This window comes from Oncorhynchus tshawytscha, linkage group LG11, assembly GCF_018296145.1.
Source record: "Oncorhynchus tshawytscha isolate Ot180627B linkage group LG11, Otsh_v2.0, whole genome shotgun sequence".
Classification (NCBI taxonomy): Eukaryota; Metazoa; Chordata; class Actinopteri; order Salmoniformes; family Salmonidae; genus Oncorhynchus; species Oncorhynchus tshawytscha.
The window spans coordinates 44,687,048-44,708,260 of NC_056439.1; the positions used below are offsets into that span (position 1 = coordinate 44,687,048).

Sequence of the window (21,213 nt, forward strand, 5' to 3'; positions counted from 1 at the left end):
AGGTGGGGCAAAGGTACTGGACGGCAGGCAGGCTCAGTGTCAGGGTAGGTAGAGGTCAATAATCCAGAGGTGGGGCAAAGGTACAGGAGGGTGAGAAAAGAGAGAGACTGGGGGAAGCAGGAGCTGAGACACAAAAATGCTGGTTGACTTGACAAACAAGATCAACTGGCAACAGACAAACAGAACACAGGTATAAATACACAGGGGAGGATTGGGAAGATGGGCGACACCTGGAGGGGGGTGGAGACAATCACAAATACAGGTGAAACAGACCAGGGTGTGACAATAGGGGGAAGGCATCTATATTAAAGAAAAGTACTAGCTAATTACACCCTTTTAGTATGGCATACATTTGAGGATTCCATTGACAATTTGGTGTAACTTGGTGTTAGTCCATTTAAATTAACAGAAATTACATTGTGAGCAAAATTAGTCATCATATAAATTTAGTAAATCATTTTTAAAGGGTTAATGATTTCAGCATCATTTAAGAAAAACCTCAACCAAACATTTCTCAGGTGTTGCCATCATTCGTGTTACACCTACTGGTGGCACAATGTTATTATAATGGTTAACATTATTTAAAGTCATTAAGATGCCATATTAGTTGATGTAAAATGGGAAGATGTACCCAAATACATTTTAATAAAGAAAATAAATCCCAAAATGGCATGCCCAAATGCCACCGCAATTCAAGAACAACCAATTTCTACCAACTGGAAAATTCCCATTGAGGACAAATATTTTCACAGACAGACGACTGCTTTGTATGAAAAACTACAAGCAGTGTTGGATTTCTCTTACTGTTACAGTAGATCCCCCCCCCAGTAGATTTCCTTTTATTTTAAAAATGACCCTTCACTGCACTTCAGCTCTGAAGTGGTTGTGGCATAGAGCTACTGAACAGATCGGTTGATGTTGTGAATATCGGGCATACAGTAGCCTATAGCTGAACCATTCCATCCCATTGAGAAATAAGGACAATAAACAGCAATGTGCATACATATAATAAGGACGAGTCTGGAGTTCACAATGCCAATGATGAGAAGTCACGATTCCAAGGACCCCTAATGGGAATATCTCCATTCCAAACAGAGAGACAAACCTAACAGGACATAATTTCCATCAATTTGCTGAAATTCCCATCTCTCTCATCATGCCAGACCTCCAGTACAGTCAATATAAAACAAACGTGAATATAAAGAAAATATTTTAGATAAATGGGGATGAGATTGCTTCTGTAAATTGCCTTGTGTGCTGACAGCGCGGCTACATGTGAGTGAGATGGGCGCCTGCTGTTAGCAACACAGGATGTAGTGAAGGTCTTGGTACCCGTGACAACCTGTACTACCTCAGGGACAGAAAATAACCATATGGAAGGACACTACATTTTTTAAGTCTCATCACAGATAACTTTAGCATGTTTGCTAATCAGCAACTTTGCAACTACTTACTACTTTTTAGCTACTTTGTGACTAAACTCAGCAAAAAAATTAAAATGGCCCTTTTTCAGGACCCTGTCTTTCAAAGATAATTTGTAAAAATCTAAATAACTTCACAGATCTTCATTTTAAAGGGTTTAAACACCGTTTCCCATGCTTGTTCAATGAACCATAAACAATTAATGAACATGCACCTGTGGAACGGTTGTTTAGACACTAATACCTTGCAGACGGTAGGCAATTAAGGTCACAGTTATGAAACATTAAGAAACTAAAGAGGCCTTTCTACTGACTCTGAAAAACACCAAACGAAAAATGCCCAGGGTCCCTGCTCATCTGCGTGAATGTGCCTTAAGCATGCTGCAATTAGGCATGAGGACTACAGATGTGGCCATAGCAATAAATTGCAATGTCTGTACTGTGAGACGCCTAAGACAGCGCTACAGGGAGGCAGGACGGACAGATCATCCTCACAGTGGCAAACCACATGTAACAACACCTGCACAGGATCGGTACATCCGAACATCACATCTGCGGGACAGGTACAGGATGGCAACAACTGCCTGAGTTACACCAGGAACACACAATCTTTCCATCAGTGCTCAGACGGTCCGCAATAGGCTGAGAGAGGCTGGACTGAGGGCATGTAGGCTTGTTGTAAGGCAGGTCCTCAGCAGACATCACCGGAAACAACGTTGCCTATTGGACTAAACCCACCGTAGCTGGACCAGACAGGACTGGCAAAAAGTGCTCTTCACTGACGAGTTGCGGTTTTGTCTCACCATGGGTGATGGTCAGATTGTGTTTATCGTTGAAGGAATGAGCGTTACAACGAGGCCTATACTCTGGAGCGGGATCGATTTGGAGGTGGAGGGTCCGTCATGGTCTGGGGCGGTGTGTCAAACTATCATCGGACTGAACTTGTTGTGATTGCAGTCAATCTCAACACTGTGCGTTACAGGAAATACATCCTCCTCCCTCATGTGGTACCCTTTCTGCAGGCTCATCCTGACATGACCCTCCAGCATGACAATGCCACCAGCCATACTGCTCATTCTGTGCATGATTTCCTGCAAGACAGGAATGTCAGTGTTCTGCCATGGCCAGCGAAGAGCCAGGATCGCAATCCCATTGAGCACATCTGGAACCTGTTGGATCAGATAGTGAGGGCTAGGGCCATTCCCCCCAGAAATGTCTGGGAACTTGCAGGTGCCTTGGTGGAAGAGTGGGGTAACATCTCACAGCAAGAACTGGCAAATCTGGTGCAGTCCATGAGGAATAGATTCACTGCAGTACTTAATGCAGCTGGTGGCCACACCAGATACTGACTGTTACTTTTGATTTTGACCCCCCCTTTGTTCGAGGACACATTATTCAATTTATGTTAGTCACATGTCTGTGGAGCTTGTTCAGTTTGTCTCAGTTGTTGAATCTTGTTATGTTCATACAAATATTTACACATGTTAAGTTTGCTGAAAATAAATGCAGTTGACAGTGAGAGGACATTTTTTGTTGTTGTTGAGTTTACTTAACATGTTAGCTAACCCTTCTCCTAACCCCTTTAAAACAAGTGTTTGTACTTGTCATTATGTGTATTCTAGATGCTAGCATGCACACCTGCTCTTTCCATGACAGACTATCCAGGGGAAAGCTATGATCCCTTATTGATGTCACTTGTTAAATCCCCTTCAGTAGGTGTAGATTAAGTTGAGGGGACAGGTTAAAGAAGGATTTTTAAGCCTTGAGACATGGATTGTGTGTGTGTGCCATTCATAGGGTGACTGGGCAAGACAAAAGATTTAAGTGCCTTTGAACGGGGTATGGTAGTAGGTGTACCGGTTTGTGCCAAGAAATGCGGCGCTGCTGGGTTTTTATGCTCAACAGTTTCCTGTCTGTGTCAATAATGGTCCACCACCCAAAGGACATCCAGCCAACTTGACACAACCGGTGCATCTCTCTAACTTTAAGCATCAGCTGTCAGAGCAGCTTACCGATCACTGAACCTGTACACAGCCAAACTGTAAATAGCACACCCAACTACCCCATTTCCATACTATTACTTACCCTCTTGCACCCCAGTATCTCTACTTGCACATCATCATCTGCACATTTATCACTCCAGTGTTAATGCTAAATTGTAATTATTTCACCTCTATGGTCTATTGACTGCCTACCTCCCTACTCTTCTACATTTGCACACACTGTACATAGATTTTTCAATTGTGTTATTGACTGTACGTTTGTTTATGTGTAACTCTGTTGTTGTTTTTGTTGCACTGCTTTGCTCTATCTTGTCCAGGTCGCAGTTGTAAATGAGAACTTGTTCTCAACTGGCCTTCCTGGTTAAATAAGGTGGGGGGAAAAACAAAACGTGGGAAGCATTGGAGTCACCATGGGCCAGGGTCCCTATGGAACGCTCTCAACACCTTGCAGACAGTGGCGTAAAGTATAGAAGTAATATTACTTTAAAGTAATACTTTTATTTATTTAACTAGGCAAGTCAGTTATGAACATATTCTTATTTACAGTTATGCTTAAGTCGTGTTTATGGGTATATGTACTTCGCCATTTATATTTTTGACAACTTTTACTTCACTACAGTCCTAAAGAAAATAATGTACTTTGCACTCCATACATTTTCCCTGACACCCAAAAGTACTCGTTATATTTTGAATTCTTAACAGGGCACGAAAATTGTCAAATTCACATACTTATCAAGAGAACATCCCTGGTCCTTCCTCCTGCCTCTGATTTGGTGGACTCACTAAACACAGACACATCATTTGTAAATTATATCTGACTGTTGGAGTGTGCCCTTAGCTATCCATAAGTAATGGAAAAAAAGCAAGAAAACAGTGTCGTCTGGTTTGCTTAACTCAATATTACGAAGGTGTTCTTAATGATTTGGGAACTCGATGTCTGTCATTATGTGTATTCTAGATCCTATCAGATATATCTCCACAGTACACTGGGCCTGTATATTGTATGTAAGCTGTTACCCATGGTTATTTCCTTATCTTTCCATAGAACCACTTTTACACTCATGCTTTCTTTTTGAGCAGTCAGTACAAGGAGTTTGTTGTGGTGAACCACATTATCTGAATAAACCTGTTTGAAGATTTCTTTGACTTGTTCTTGCCGGGCAGACCTGTGGTGACTGAACCTTATCCAATGGAACCTAGAGCTCTATACTGGTTCTACATGGTTCTCCCAGGACAGACCCGTAGTATTTTTCAATTCCGTTCTCAGAACATGAAGAACATTTCCCATAAAAAAACACAAGAACTTTAGTAAGAATATTATTTTAAAAACATACATTCTTCAGCATCAGCAAAACTCTGTCCTCTATCTTGTTAAGTGTGTTCAGATGTGCTGGCCAGTGGCCACTAATTGGTCACACCTGATCTTAATGGGTGCTTTTTTTCCTTTGAAATGGGGTCTGTTTGAATAGGCAAAAATTAACCACTTTGCTTGGCATGCTAGCTCCATCCTGGTGGCGCAGTGGGCTAATTTCATGGATAGAGAACAGAAGAGTCTAGGTTTGAATCTCACTGATGCTGTGCCACAATAAAAAAAGGATTGTCTCTGTGTAATTAATGCCAAAGCAAATTAATTTCCGTGTGTACTTTGAGTTCTAACAGTTTTATTGAAACATGTCTCAGAATGTTAATAAAACCAACTAGGAAAGCTTTCAGGGAACCATAGTAAAATGTTCTCAGAACCTCCCTGCCACCTAAAAATCCTGCAACCCAAATTTTCCCTTCTGTTCCCAGATTTTTTTTTTTTAAGGTTCAGTTTTACCCGTCAGGAAACATATGACTTCATTCCAAAAACCAGTGGGAAACCAAAAACGTACTTCCCACAACTTCCAATGAAACAAATGTGCTAGTTGGGTTGGCCGAGTAGGCCCGCTGAGAGTGACCCAAAATTGTGCTTTTAGTAAGTTCAGTTTCTCGGTGTTCATTGTTCTAGTCATCCATTATTTTATATTTTACTAGGCAAGTCAGTTAAGAACAAATAACAGTGGGTTAACTGCCTGTTCAGGGGCAGAACAACAGATTTGTACCTTGTCAGCTCAGGGATTTGAACTTGCAACCTTTCAGTTACCAACACTCTAACCCCTAGGTGACCCTGCCACCCCAATTATATTGTACAGAAGGAGTTCCAGCCTCCCAGGCCAACTGCCTGGTGGATCTGTTAGGAACAAAGTGGTGGTTTTGTTGGGGATAGTGGCGTATTTGCAGGGTTAGATTGTGCTGCACATTTTTTTTCCTAATTTCCATTTTTTTGTGAACAAAATCTGCAATTTCCACTCCGACCTGAAAAACGCAGCAATACGCCACAAAGCATCTAGTCTGTCGGAAAACAACACGAAGAAGAAGTGGTGAGCGCACGCTGGTGCACGCGCGTCACATGAAGGGGATGCATACGCGCGGTGGCGGGGACTGAAGATGGCGGATAGTGATGTTGAACCAGAGCCCGACTGGAGTAATCGGCCTTCCAACACTGCCGAGGACACTCTCGTCGCCATGGAATGCTTGCTCACCACCTTGAGAGCGCTTGAAGCAACGCTCAGGCAACAAGACATTTCGGAAATATCATCCACCGAATATTGCGACAACTTCTGCCAGGTAGCTAAGCGTGCGTGCATGCAAAACTCAAAGGAAAAGCAATGTTTTTTTCGCATAGCTTAACTAGCTAGCGATGTTGGCTGTGTATGCGCCAGCGCCAATATGGCCTTTAGCTGCTAGCTGGAACATTTTGATCAGAATAAGCAAACAATATGCATCTAATGCACAATTAACGATCCCAGCAAAGTATAACATAACTGCATGACATAACCACCAATGATGTGCAAAACATAGCCATGCTATCATCAGTTGGGCTACCTAATAGTTAGCCAGTTAGCTAACGTTAGCAACCAATGTTGTCATGGTTGTTGTGCAAGCTTGTCCGAGAGAGAGACGGATGCAGTGGTCCAGGACGACAACCAGGCATGCAAAACATTTTAGTACTATGTCCAGTCTGTACAAACTAGTAGTTAACTAGTTTATCGTGCTGCTATTTGCAACGTTTAGAATATTTAAAGTAAGCGGGGCGGGGTGTTTCACGTTTTGTTTCAGGCACTTGCAGGCATGCATGTAAATAGGCCTGCAGTGCAAGTGTTTTTCGTCAGCCTACTTATCAATTAGCCTAGTTAGTTTATTTATTAGCCATTTTATTTGTTAACTACAACTTAAACCTTACTTGTTTCATTATCGAGTTAAGGAGTTTATTTGACCCTCACTCTACAAAAACATGCTTTCTCGCTAGTTGATGGCAACGTGGTTCATCCACGTTCATTTTGTTTTTAACACCAAGTAACACTTGTGTTAAAATCAATATTCAAGTATAAATCATTTGAAAATTAAGACTATTTTGTTTTTAACTGACTTCTGTAGTATCAGTTTGCTATGCTGTTTTTATCTACATTCGTGAAGTTGAGTTTAAAGGGACAATCAGATTGCTATACATACCTTTTTTACTTGTAAATTCATGATATAGCCATTCATTCTTGAATAACTTAAATGCCTCAATATTAATTTAACTGTCTTGTTTGTTTTATAGACTTTTTCTAAACTAATGTATTTGTAAACAATGTAATTTTAAACACACACTGTATAACCTCAACATGGTTAAATCTATGTTGATATAATTGATTGTCCTTGCATCTATAGCTCTGTCTATGAATTTGATGGTGCTTACTTTTCTCCAGCCCCATTCCTCAGCTGTTTACAGAATCAGTGGTGGGGAGATTACTTAATTGTTTGAACTGCAGATTTCCCATTTAACTATTTTACCAAAAACCCTAAACTGGGTTAATTATAGCTGCTAACCATTAATTGGAAGTTAATTGGGTGTTAGATATACTCAGGCTGGAGCTTATTCTCTGGAGGAGCGACTCTCATATTTACCCTAGATGGAGGTTAAATTTAGCCAACCCACTGTAATGGTGGTAGAGAAGTGCACACTGAAGAGGGGCTTTGGGGAAATGTTGATGTGACAGACTGGGGGTCCACAGCTCTCTAGGTACACCTTGTCTTAGAGCCGTCAAATACGTAGGCTGCTCCCCCAGGCCCAATCAAGGTAAAAAGAGAGTGCAAGCTGGGACCAATCAGACAGCCCCCCGCCATGGCAATTCAAATAAATATATATTATATATATATATACACTTTTTATATATATTATTTTTAGATTGACTTTTCTACACATAGATGGTGTAAAAACAAGACTCATCACTTTGGACAAAAAGTAATGGGCCTTTTGTCAGAAACTGAAACAACAAATTCCACGCAATTTAGGAGGGAGAATAAAATAAATCCTAGGGGAAACGCTCTGTAGCCTGTCCTCAATGAGCCTTGCCACACCTCACAGGAAGACTAATTAACAGTGACATATGGTGCTTGCCCTGCCTGCCATCAACACAATGTCTTTGGCATTCAGGGTGTTTTCCGTAACTAAATAAGATGGCTGTTGTCTTAATCCTAATGAAAGTGAAAGTGCAAAAACATATTTTTTAATAACCACAACCCAGCTGCTTTTTTTGTCATTTTTTTTTGTAATTGAAAGTGTTTTTGACTTCTCCATGTCTGTCTTTGCAGGCACTGATGGACTATGCTGGGAGCAGGAATTCTGTGGAACATGGTCTTCCTCTCCTGGAGGTCTACTGCCTGGCCATTAACTGCTTTGCTGCTGCAAGGCCACATCTCACTGCAGACTCTGACACTGTTGCCCTGGTGTTGAAGAGACTAGCACTGTGAGTCAACTCAGTAACAAAGTGCTTTACACTGTTAGGGTTGTACCTAGATTATTATTTTGAAGCCAGAGAAGTATAGTGATCACCACATTTCTACTGTGTGCTCCAATGCATAGCCTTCTTTTGTTGTTGACATGGCTTCATTGTTGTTGTTTTTTGTGCTGCATGTTAGAAATAGATAACGTTGTGTCATGAAGTTTCACAAGTTGTCCTTCGTTGTCTCTGTTATTTTGCTTCCAGGAGCTGTTTTGAACTGTTGCTCTCTGTGCCTGAAAACGAAATCCCTTATGAGGCCTGGGTTCAATTTCACCGCTCTGTTCAGGTAATGGATGGGCTGTGAGATGTTAAGAAATAGTAGCTAATGAGAGAGAGAAGATGGAAGGGAAAAATAATGATTGGTTGACTGATTATACTGCATCCACTTCTCTATAGTTCAAAGAGAGGTTTATTTACTTTTGCTTGGTGGTACTATTGACATGCTGTGTTGTTGATGAATGGCAGTGGCCCAAGCAATGTTCCCTGGACAATACTACGTTATACACTGGTGCTGTCTGATAACGTACCGTGGTTCTTGACCACCTGGGGGCCTGTTTGATAGGAAGTTGGGAATCCACCAGAGGGGTTTTTCAGTAAATGTGTTCTGGAAGAAGGGAGTGAAAGCGTTACAACACATTAGCAGGGGGAATTGAAACAAGTTGCAGTTGGGATTTAAAAAAAAAATTCCAATCGAAATCTTGATATAGTGAGGACCTGTCCTACATTACATACAGTCCCTTGCGAAAGTATTTGGCCCCCTTGAACTTTGCGACCTTTTGCCACATTTCAGGCTTCAAACATAAAGATATAAAACTGTATTTTTTTGTGAAGAATCAACAAGTGGGACACAATCATGAAGTGGAACGACATTTATTGGATATTTCAAACTTTTTTAACAAATCAAAAACTGAAAAATTGGGCGTGCAAAATTATTCAGCCCCTTTACTTTCAGTGCAGCAAACTCTATCCAGAAGTTCAGTGAGGATCTCTGAATGATCCAATGTTGACCTAAATGACTAATGATGATAAATACAATCCACCTGTGTGTAATCAAGTCTCCGTATAAATGCACCTGCACTGTGATAGTCTCAGAGGTCCGTTAAAAGCGCAGAGAGCATCATGAAGAACAAGGAACACACCAGGCAGGTCCGAGATACTGTTGTGAAGAAGTTTAAAGCCGGATTTGGATACAAAAAGATTTCCCAAGCTTTAAACATCCCAAGGAGCACTGTGCAAGCGATAATATTGAAATGGAAGGAGTATCAGACCACTGCAAATCTACCAAGACCTGGCCGTCCCTCTAAACTTTCAGCTCATACAAGGAGAAGACTGATCAGAGATGCAGCCAAGAGGCCCATGATCACTCTGGATGAACTGCAGAGATCTACAGCTGAGGTGGGAGACTCTGTCCATAGGACAACAATCAGTCGTATATTGCACAAATCTGGCCTTTATGGAAGAGTGGCAAGAAGAAAGCCATTTCTTAAAGATATCCATAAAAAGTGTTGTTTAAAGTTTGCCACAAGCCACCTGGGAGACACACCAAACATGTGGAAGAAGGTGCTCTGGTCAGATGAAACCAAAATTGAACTTTTTGGCAACAATGCAAAACGTTATGTTTGGCGTAAAAGCAACACAGCTCATCGCCCTGAACACACCATCCCTACTGTCAAACATGGTGGTGGCAGCATCATGGTTTGGGCCTGCTTTTCTTCAGCAGGGACAGGGAAGATGGTTAAAATTGATGGGAAGATGGATGGAGCCAAATACAGGACCATTCTGGAAGAACCTGATGGAGTCTGCAAAAGACCTGAGACTGGGACGGAGATTTGTCTTCCAACAAGACAATGATCCAAAACATAAAGCAAAATCTACAATAGAATGGTTCAAAAATAAACATATCCAGGTGTTAGAAGGGCCAAGTCAAAGTCCAGACCTGAATCCAATCGAGAATCTGTGGAAAGAACTGAAAACTGCTGTTCACAAATGCTCTCCATCCAACCTCACTGAGCTCGAGCTGTTTTGCAAGGAGGAATGGGAAAAAATGTCAGTCTCTCGATGTGCAAAACTGATAGAGACATACCCCAAGCGACTTACAGCTGTAATCGCAGCAAAAGGCGGAGCTACAAAGTATTAACTTAAGGGGGCTGAATAATTTTGCACGCCCAATTTTTCAGTTTTTGATTTGTTAAATAAGTTTGAAATATCCAATAAATGTCGTTCCACTTCATGATTGTGTCCCACTTGTTGTTGATTCTTCACAAAAAAATACAGTTTTATATCTTTATGTTTGAAGCCTGAAATGTGGCAAAAGGTCGCAAAGTTCAAGGGGGCCGAATACTTTCGCAAGGCACTGTACTTTATTGGGCCGGGACAATACCAGTATCGCGATACTCATTAGTATCGTGGCAAGGAAATAAAACACAGCGGATTATAACTTCTTTAGGAAAACGTCCCTAATGTTAGAAACAAACATGTTGTCACCCAGAGTCACATTTATTTTCCAACCAGCACACAATATTTTATATATTGCATGTTTTTAAAATACCAAAGAGTTTGGTCTGCTTCATGTTTTAATTTTTTGCTGTGGAAAAAAATATTGCAATACTGGTATCGTCACAGCCCTATTACTTTACCATGCTCTCACTGTTACCTCACCTGACATTTGTGACACAACCCCCTTTTTGTGTGTTCTTGACGGTTTTGCAGGTGGCACATGATGCCTTGTTGGAATATGGGAGCATAGATCTACAAGCCCTCCTCCAAATCACAGGGGAGGGTGGAGCGTGGAGTAACCCTGTCCTAAGCGCCCTTCTCACCGGTCATCCCACAACCGCAGAGGAAGGTCAGTATCACAACCTTACTCTATTGTCAACAGTGCAATAATAAATCAATTTTATACATTTTACTATGATTCCGGTCAGCCAATCAACTAGCATCTGTTGCTTTGTCATGTTCCTGTAGTTGACGCGTACATCTCCTTGGAGGGGGAGGGCTTCATGGAGATGCGGGTTAAACACCTGGAGAAAGTGGGGGAGGTGGCGAAGGCTGTGGTACTGGCTAAGGCCTGTGCTGAATGCCATCTTGTCTCCAACCAAACCACCTTCCGCCAGACCTATGTCTCTCTCCTCTGCCAACTGCTGCCGGGCGAGGAGGCCATCATGGAGGTCTGTCAGTGTGTTGTTGAGCTCAGCTCAGTTGCATTATTATTCATACTGCTATTTAAATAGCTTTCAGAGAATGCTGTTATGTAAGGAAATAAATGTGATGGCTTAGTGAATTTGACAGTGTTGTTTGTTTGAACTCCTTTGCCCTTAAAATGTAAGTGATATTTTCCACAATACTATAGTTGGTGTTTTCAGAAAGTATTCGTACCTCTTTTGACTTATTCCACATTTTATTACTGCCTGAATTCAAAATGGATTCAATAGATTTAGACACAATACCCCATAATTACATATTGGAGCATGATTTTTACAACATTTTGCAAATGAAATGCAGCAATATCTCATTTACATAAGTATTCACACCCCTGAGTCAATACATGTTAGAATCAAATTTGTCTTTCTGGGTAAGTCTCTTAAGGATCCGCCCCTTAAAATTTTTGCCTAAAATGGCATACCCAAATCTAACTGCCTGTAGCTCAGGCTGTGAAGCAAAGATATGCATGTTCTTGGTACCATTTGAAAGTAAACACTTTGAAGTTTGTGGAAATGAGAAAGGAATGTAGGAGAATATAACACATTAGATCTGGTTTAAGATAATACAAAGAAGGTACAAAAAAATGTTAGTTTTTTTTTTCATTTTTGAAATGCAAGAAAGGCCATAATTTATTAAACCAGCCCAGGTGCAATTTAACTTTTGGCCACTAGATGGCATCGGTGTACGTGTACAGTTTTAGACTCATCCAATGAACCATTACGTTTCTGTTCAAGATTTTGTATCAAGACTGCCCAAATGTGCCTCATTTGTTTATAACTTTTCATTTTCAAAATTGTGTACTCTCCTCAAACAATAGCGTGGTATTTTTTCACTGTAATAGCCACTGTAAATTGGACAGTGCGGTTAGATTAACAAGAATTTAAGCTTTCTGCTAATATCAGATATGTCTATGTCCTAGGAAATGGTCTTGCTACTTACAACCTCATGCTAATCTCATTAGCTTATGTTAGCTCAACCGTCCCGTGGAAGTGGCACTAATCCAGATGTTTTAAGAGCTTTGCACACCTGGATTGTACAATATCAAATCAAATAAAATTTTATTTGTCACATACACATGGTTAGCAGATGTTAATGCGAGTGTAGCGAAATGCTTGTGCTTCTAGTTCCGACAATGCAGTAATAACGAACAAATAATCTAACTAACAATTCCAAAAAACTACTGTCTTATACACAGTGTAAGGGGATAAAGAATATGTACATAAGATATATGAATGAGTGATGGTACAGAGCAGCATAGGCAAGATACAGTAGATGATATCGAGTACAGTATATACATATGAGATGGGTATGTAAACCAAGTGGCATAGTTAAAGTGGCTAGTGATACATGTATTACATAAGGATGCAGTCGATGATATAGAGTACAGTATCTACGTATGCATATGAGATGAATAATGTAGGGTATGTAACATTATATAAGGTAGCATTGTTTAAAGTGGCTAGTGATATATTTACATCATTTCCCATCAATTCCCATTATTAAAGTGGCTGGAGTAGAGTCAGTGTCATTATATATATTTGCAGTAATTAATAACTTCACCCTGCTCAAAGGGATATTCTATGTCTGCTTTATTTTTTTACCCATCTACCAATAGGTGCCCTTTGCTGGGAATTGGAAAACCTCTCTGGTCTTCGGTTGAATCTGTTTGAAATTCACTGCTTGATTAGAGACCTTACATATAATTGTATGTGTGGGGTGATGTAGATATGATGTAGTCATTCAAAAATCATGTTAAACACTCATTGCACACAGTGAGTCCATGCAACTTAGGTGACGTATTAAAAACATTTTTACTCCTGAACTTATTTAGGGGTTGGATACGTATTAACTCGAGACATTTCAGCGTTTCGTTTTTCATTTAGTTGTTAAAATGTCTAGAAACATAATTCCAATTTGACATTATGGGGTATTGCGTGTAGGCCAGTGACACATCTCAATTTAAAATTCAGGCTGTAACACAACAAAATGTGGAACAAGTCAGGGGGTGTGTATACTTTCTGAAGGCCACGACTTGGCGTTGTATTTATTTATCCCACAGATATCCAGACTGGACTGTAAGGATGTGCTGGATATTACATGCAATTTGGAGACTGAGGGGGAGGATAACACAGCCTTCATCCTGTGTACTACCTTCCTAACTCAACAGCTGCAGCAGCAGAGCCTGTACTGTTCCTGGTGAGTTTTCAGTGGTCAATGTCAAGAGTTTTGCAAAGCATATGGATAAATTGAAATTCTTATTTCTGCGCTGGTGTGTGTTTTTGGGTCTTGTTCCAATTTTATATTTTTCTATGCTATTTCATCTTTTCTGTCTTTTTAGGGAGCTCACACTGTTGTGGAGTAAGCTGCAGAGAAGGATTGACCCATCTTTGGAGTCACTGCTGGAGCGTTGCCTGCAGCTAGGTGCCATTGCTAAGACTGTCTACCATCTGCTCTTCCTTGTGCGTGTCATCCGGACGGAGGTAGGAGAATAGACTTTTCTACCTCTGATTTTGATATGTCATTGCAATGTAAAGTTTAAACTTATTTTCGTAAAATATCAGTTACAATTTCCCAAAATGTAAAGTAACTGTCCAGTGTTTGCAGATTTCTATGAAATATGACCTATAATTACTTACAATATGAGTGAAATGGTTTTCCTTCAAAAAAATGGTAATTAAGTATGTTAAAAAGCAACTTTTCTGTGTTGGAATGATGTCAACGTACCCCAACAGAATGGTGTGGGTGTATAGACGGGTTGGTTGTTTAGCGACAAAAGCAACACGTGCGTAACTATGGGGTAAAACGGACGGTATGGCTTACACTGTTGACAACATGTAAACTATATAATTAGTCTCAATGTTTAATGAAAACATAAATACATTTGCTCAATGAGTGCTTATTGTCTCTGAAATACATCGTTACAATTGTTGGTTAGCTAGTGAGTTTGAGCCATATTAGCGTAAGACATGACATCAGTCAAAACACCTCAAAACAAGATACAAAATGAGCCATCTGCAATTTCCCACAGGGAAGATTTTGTCATTGTTGCTAGACATCAATGCACGCATCATTTTAATGCCGTTGTCAGCCAACCCGTCTATACGGGTCATTAAATATTCTTGTAAGTAAACCGCTAATTGGTCAGCTCAATCCTCAGTGAGATGACATGTTCTGAGGAAATAGCAGCATTTTGAAAAATGGTCTGTTTGAGGTGGGGGTTTTGAAGTGTTTTAATTATTTATTTATTTTACTTTGGCCAGGAGTATATGACGGGTCAACAACGGTTGGATATGACTTAACAGAATCATTTTTTTAAAGTGGAATTTTCACTGGACAGTTACTTTAAATTGTATGCCACTGTCACATCAATGGAAAAAACGATCTCATGTTTATTCTACAGGCAGAGGAGCTGGGTCTGGCTTCATCTGTGGAGTTATGTGTTAAAGCACTACAGCTCCCAAAGCAAGAAGACACAGAAACAAGGATATCTGTGTGCAAAACTGTATCCTGCCTCCTACCAGACGATCTTGAGGTGTTGCGGGCCTGCCAGCTGACAGAGTTTCTCTTAGGCCTCTCTCATGTGGCCTTCAGCACCCTTCAAGAGCTCTATCTGCGGCCCGATCAGAAGTATGACCAGGAAAATGCCATTATCCCCAACTCGCTGCGGTGTGAACTGCTCCTGGCACTTAAAGCCCACTGGCCTTTTGACCCTGAATTCTGGGACTGGAAGACACTCAAGCATCAGTGCATCATGCTGCTGGGGCTTGAACCTGAGCCGGAGGAGGAAGAAGAGAAAGGGAGGGGGCAGGAGGAGGTTAGTCTTGAGCAGGATGTAAAGGAGGAGGTGGAGAGGGGATTTGTTGATATGCCAAAAGAATACGTAAATGGGACAAGTGGAAGCATTGATGGTCATGAGAAAGATGAAGAAAATGACCGGGACAGTAAACCACCCTCAAAGCCAGATGCTGAGGGTACCTCAGAGCAGGGTTCACTGCAGAAGAAATACAAGTTCTTCTGCAAGATTTGTAAGAAATCTGTTACTGAGACTCGAATCCTTCTTCACTCTAAGAGGCATGAAGAAAACGGTGTTTCCACCTGCCCTGTCTGCCTGAAGAAGTTTAAGAGCAGAAAGGATTTTATCCCACACACCAAACTACACCTTCAGATGCCATCCAGAAGCACTCGACAGAAGAAAAAGGACAAAAAGAGGGTTGATTTGGATAAGGAAATGGAGGAGGATGACTTGGATGACTTGGAGCCTGGTGAGATTGCCCTTGACCCATCCTTAATGCTGTACTACCAGTCCACACATGATCCTGATGTTCTGGAGCACATTCTAGAACAAGCTTCATCTGCACCCAGGAAGCCTGGTCATGAGGATAACATCACAATTGAATACATTAACGTTCATTTTGAATTGCAGAATCGTGACATATACACATGCCCTGCTACTCACTGTACAAAGACTTTTAAGCATTCCAAGTACCTGGGTGTGCACCTTAAATCAGAAGACCATGTTAGCGACGAGAACGTGAAACATTATTGTGAAATGAGAGACCGTAGGGAAAAGTGCACTTACTGTCGGCGCCACTTCATGTCTGCCTATCACCACCGCAGGCATCGGCGTGTGCACTACGGTGACCTGCCTTACATGTGTATGGTCACAGATTGTGGTGCTCGTTTCAGCACCTCCAATGAGCTTGTCACACATAAGCAGAGCCATGGCTTTCAACTTAGCTACCAGTGTGAGCTCAAAGGTTGTAGTCTTTCTTTCTGTGACTTGGGGCAGGTATACCACCATGAAGCACAGCACTTTCGTGATGCAGCATATAGCTGCACTAGCCTTGATTGCAAGAAGTTCTACTTTTCTAAAAAAGAATTTGCCCGGCATTTAGCCACACACGGCATTACCTTCTCTGAGGAAGACTTTGAGGCACAGAGGAAGGCCAAAAGAAAACATCTTGACTCCATAACAGAGGAGATAGCCAGCCCCAAAAAGTCGTGTGACATAAAGACTGTACTGGAGGAGGTAGTCAACGGGGAAAACAATGTTACTTTCTCTACATGCAGTGCCTCCTCCTCACAGAGTTGCAAGGAGCCCAAGGGCACAATGGCATCTGTTGCTGTGTGCTTTGATGGAAAAAAGTTCACTTGTGGTTTCGAAAGGTGTGGATTGACCTTCTCCAAAGCTAGAGATGTCCACCAACACCTAAGGTGTGTTCATCCAGAACATTTCAAGTCTGAGAATAAGGAACGCAAAAATCTTGTCAAAGAGAAGGGCTTGAAATCAAAAGGTCTAAAGATAAAAACAGAGAAGAACAACAATGACAAGAACAAACATGAACTTGCAACTTGTCTGCTAATGAAGGGGTCAAGCCAGGAAAATGCTTGTCCTATTAAGAACATAGCAACATCTCCCTCAAGCCTGGACAATGACCCTTTGAGAGAGATTTTGATTGGGCTTAGCCAGCTTAGTCTGACTCTCTCCAGCTCTACAAATGGATTTTGTGAGCCCTTCCATCCAATCTCAGGATCCACATCAAAGATATCCTGCCATCAGGGTCTTGGTACCAGGTCCCCAGTTGTGTTTTTGCAAAAGAGAGCGCAACCCGCTGTTGGCAAGAGGGTGAAACTGACATCAAACACTGAACCATCAGTAGCCCACAGTCTACCCACAGAGCAACACTTAGATGCAGACCAGGTCAGCCCCTTTGTTTTGCAAGCCTCTACTAAACCATACTTCTGTGAGCTTAATGATTGCAACTTTAGAAGTGTGACCAGCACAACCCTAATGCGCCACTACATGAACAAGCATAATTTCTCAGAAAAGAAGGCGAAAGGAATGAAGATCCTCAAATCACTGACATTTAAGCCATTTAAGTGTCACCTCTGCTTCAAATGCCATAGAGAGAAGACGGACTTGAGGGTTCATTATCTTCAGACGCATAGACTTAGCGAGGCAGTTGTGGAGCAAATGAGCTGTTGGTCTAAAAAGCGGGTTGAGGGTAAACCCCCAGAACCCACCAAGCCAACAGTCTCCATAACACAACCCCCAGAACCCACCAAGCCAACCGTCTCCATAAAACAACCCCCAGAACCCACCAAGCCAACAGTCTCCTTTACACAGCCCCCAGATGACACCGAGCAAACATCCTCCTTTACACAAAAATCTCAGACCCCTACCTGGCAACACCCCTCCTGGCAGCAGAAGTACCAAAAAAAGAAAATAATGCGACAAAATATTGTACAATTTGCTAAATCTGGAGACAAGCGTAAGAAATGCAGTCATGCTCCATCTGTGCAGGATCACTTCGAAGAGGAGGAAAGTGAAGACAGAGGTATGCGAAGAGGCAAAGGCGGCATTTATATGTGCAAGCACAAGGACTGTGGGATTATTTTCTCCCACGCCTCCAGTCTTTATCGCCACCAGAAGAAGTTACATTCGCAGGTGATGGGACATCCTTCCGTGCTTTCAGAAGACCCAGCTTTACAGAAGTTTAGGTGCAGCTACGCCAACTGTAATGCTTCTTACCTCCTGAACAGTAGCTTGGTGCGACACACAGAGAGTGAGCATCCTAACCAGGCGACCAGTAGCTTGAAGCGTCACAGAAAAAGTGAGCATCCTAACCAGGCGACCAGTAGCTTGAAGCGTCACAGAAAAAGTGATCATCCTTACCAGGCGACCTTGTGCTGCAAGTATGACGGCTGTACAAAAGAGTTCACCCAAAGCAGTAGTCTGAAAAAACATGTACTCTCTAGCCACCTCAATTATTATGATTCACTCGTATTACGTCTCCAGAATACTCACAAGGACACGTCAGCCACTGGATGCCAAAAGAAGCTGATCATCACATCTACGCCACAGAAAGATGAAACCAAGCTACCCCTCAGGCAATCTCTAAGACACTGCCCAAAGTCTCCTGAAGATGTTAAGGCTGAAGAAACTAGTGAAGAGCAAGATGAAGATGACGTTGAAAATGTGTCAACTGAAAAGAAATCCAGAAGGTTTGAAGATATGGTATTCCGTTCCCATGAGGAGGCCTTGCAGATGTGCCAAGATCGTTGTCAACGTGAAGCCTTCCCGTGCATGGTGCAAGGTTGTGATTCTGTAGTCAAATTTATACGTAGTATGCGCCGTCACTATTTGAATTGCCACAAATTAACCAATCATGCTTTTGAATTGAATGAGGATAAGCTTGTGTTTAGTGCAGAGAAACTGGACGAGCTGATTCAGAGGAATACTGTATTATCTGCTTGCCCTGATATGACGAGGGCACCTAACGGAGTTCTGAAGATGGAGTATCAAGCAGAACCAGATAACCCTGGTGGTCCATCTGTCCCTATGAGTCTGCACTCCATCGAAGCAGACACACTTGATGAGCATGACCCACTGGGGTTCAAAGAGGAGCCACCTGCTGAGAGGAATGTTTTGGTGGGTGCCGATGACTTGCTTTATGGAGAACCTAGTGGGCACACTGAAGAGCTTGTTACTCAAAACAGCCAAGAGGAGAGACCAAGGCGAAAATCCTCAAACCCGCCCGCTCTTGATCTCTCTCCACCATCCTCCCTCCGATTCAGTGTTGATGAGGGCTTCATGGACAGTTCAAGCAAAGATGGTGGCAAACCAACAATTTCTGTGCCATTGCCCTCCCCTCAAGCCCGCCAGCCACTTAAACGTAAGAACGAACTCTCTGAGCTCCTTCCCATCCCAAAGGACTCACAGCCTCACAGCCCTCCCCTTCGCTCATTTGACCTGGCTGCTTATAAACCTATGGGATTCGAGTCATCTTTCCTGAAGTTCATACAGGAGAGCACTAAGGATGATGTGAGGCCCCGGGCTTCTCACTGCAACAGCCACAGGCCTGAACCACCTGTGGTGTCTGCTCGGCGGCGGGATTCCTACAGACGTAACTGTTCTGTAAAGGAGAACAGCCAGATGGGCCTCTCTACTACCCGTAGCAGGCGGGCTCGATCTTCCCCACTTCAACCTCTTCCCAGGACAGGGGAATACACATCAGTCCAGAACTTGCGCCTCATCTTGGACAAGGCTCTGACGGGTTGTGGTGACCTAGCCATTAAGCAGCTGCAGTACCTCAGGCCCGTGGTAGTTCTTGAGAGGCCAAGGTTTTCCACCTCCTTGCTTGACCTCTTCCCCACAAAAACTAATGATAAGCTACTTCTCGACAGTTCGTAGAACTGAGTACCTTTGTGTCCAATATAAAGACTATCCCAGTGTTTTTTTTCTAATGTAATTACTACTCTGATGTTATCAGTATCTTTTTAAGTTGCCAAACTGATTAGCTCAAGTACCTTAATTGACATACAACAGATACGTGTGTAAAATGATCCTTCCCCTGATTTTTTAAAAACTTCTTTAGAGTATTTGTATTACATTTTTGTCAGGTGATGAACGTTCTAATGTGTATATATATATGCGTCTTCTCACTACAAAATGAAGTTTTATAAAACATTTTCAAATATTATTTAGAACGGTGTAGCTCATTGTACCATTTCAATGCTATTAATTTGTCTGAAAAATAGCTTTCATGGGACAGGAACATCTCATTTGCCCACTAATAACTTGAGGAAAAATGTTGTCCCCTCTGAATATTAAGACCCCTTTCTTTTTTTCAATGCAGTGGGCAGATGTGTAATGCTTTATAAGAATAATAAATGTTTGAATAGGCCCTTTCAAAAATATGAAATTGCATTGTCTATCTTTATTTTCCTTGTCATGCCTTTACAATGATTAGAATTTAAACTCTTCAGGGAACTAGTCAGTGAAAATATAGTGGACTATTTAATACTATCTATGAAAATAAACACATTTTACTTTATAGAGTGGCTTTTCTCACAAGAAAGTGTTTCAATAACGAGTGTGCCCACTAGCAAAGTGGCACGTGCGCTCTAGAAAAAAGCGTGCAGGTGAAGTTCTGTACCTGCACACTGTTGACTAGAAAGCACGTATAGCATATATGGTGAGATTATTATGGATAAAAGATCAAGATTATTTTTATTTGTCAAATGGCAGCTAAGCATCCAATGATAATGTCTCCAGAATAAGACCCTCTATTTATTGGAAATGAGCATCAAGCTTGCACTTTCACCGCCCTGTGAAGTTTATTGTAATTTATTTCATCTGTAGCCTAATAAACTGCATGATTTCCCGACCAGTCGTAGTAGAAGGACCACACATCATCGCGTCCCAAGTTTTCTTCAATATTATGGTTATATCAATATTTGTGCATAAAAGCGTTTCCACCAACTTCTCTCACATAATTCATTTTATCGACACTAGTTGGGTTTTCTTCACATTTGGAAAGTTTAGCGACCATGTCTGTTTCTGTCAGGCCTGTCATGAGGTACTTTACTTGCATACGGTTGAATGAAAACCTGGTTTGACTTTTCAGATTTAGGAATGATCATTTTTCACAAAGCAGTTTGGTTGTAGTGAACTACACTGAACAAAAATATAAACACAACATGTAAAGTGTTGGTTTCATTAACTGAAATTAAAGATCCCAGAAATGTTCCATATGCACAAAAGGCTTGTTTCTCTCAAATGTTGTGCACAAATTTGTTTACATCCAGGTTAACGAGAAAGTTTTCTTTGCCAAGATAATCCATCCATCTGACAGGTGTAGCATATCAAAAAGCTGATTAAGCAGCATGCTCATTACACAGGTGCACTTTGTGCTGGGGACAAAAGGCCACGTGTAGTTTTGTCACACAACACAA

At 41.6% G+C, this 21,213-nt stretch overlaps 1 protein-coding gene across 2 annotated transcripts; it reads left to right on the plus strand.

Moving 5' to 3' along the window:
- Positions 1-5,800: 5,800 nt before the first annotated feature.
- rlf (RLF zinc finger) lies at positions 5,801-20,175 on the plus strand. 2 transcript variants are annotated; one of them, XM_024437729.2, is made up of 9 exons: positions 5,801-6,073; positions 8,084-8,238; positions 8,479-8,560; positions 10,984-11,119; positions 11,239-11,441; positions 13,535-13,671; positions 13,814-13,955; positions 14,876-18,089; positions 18,138-20,175. In XM_024437729.2, the coding sequence occupies exons 1-9, from the start codon at positions 5,894-5,896 to the stop codon at positions 19,667-19,669; spliced, it is 5,781 nt and encodes a 1,926-aa protein (XP_024293497.1). In that variant the 5' UTR covers positions 5,801-5,893; the 3' UTR covers positions 19,670-20,175. The 2 variants fall into 2 exon arrangements, with proteins under 2 accessions (XP_024293497.1, XP_024293496.1); XM_024437728.2 differs by having other exon boundaries at positions 5,802-6,073; positions 14,876-20,175.
- Positions 20,176-21,213: the final 1,038 nt, after the last annotated feature.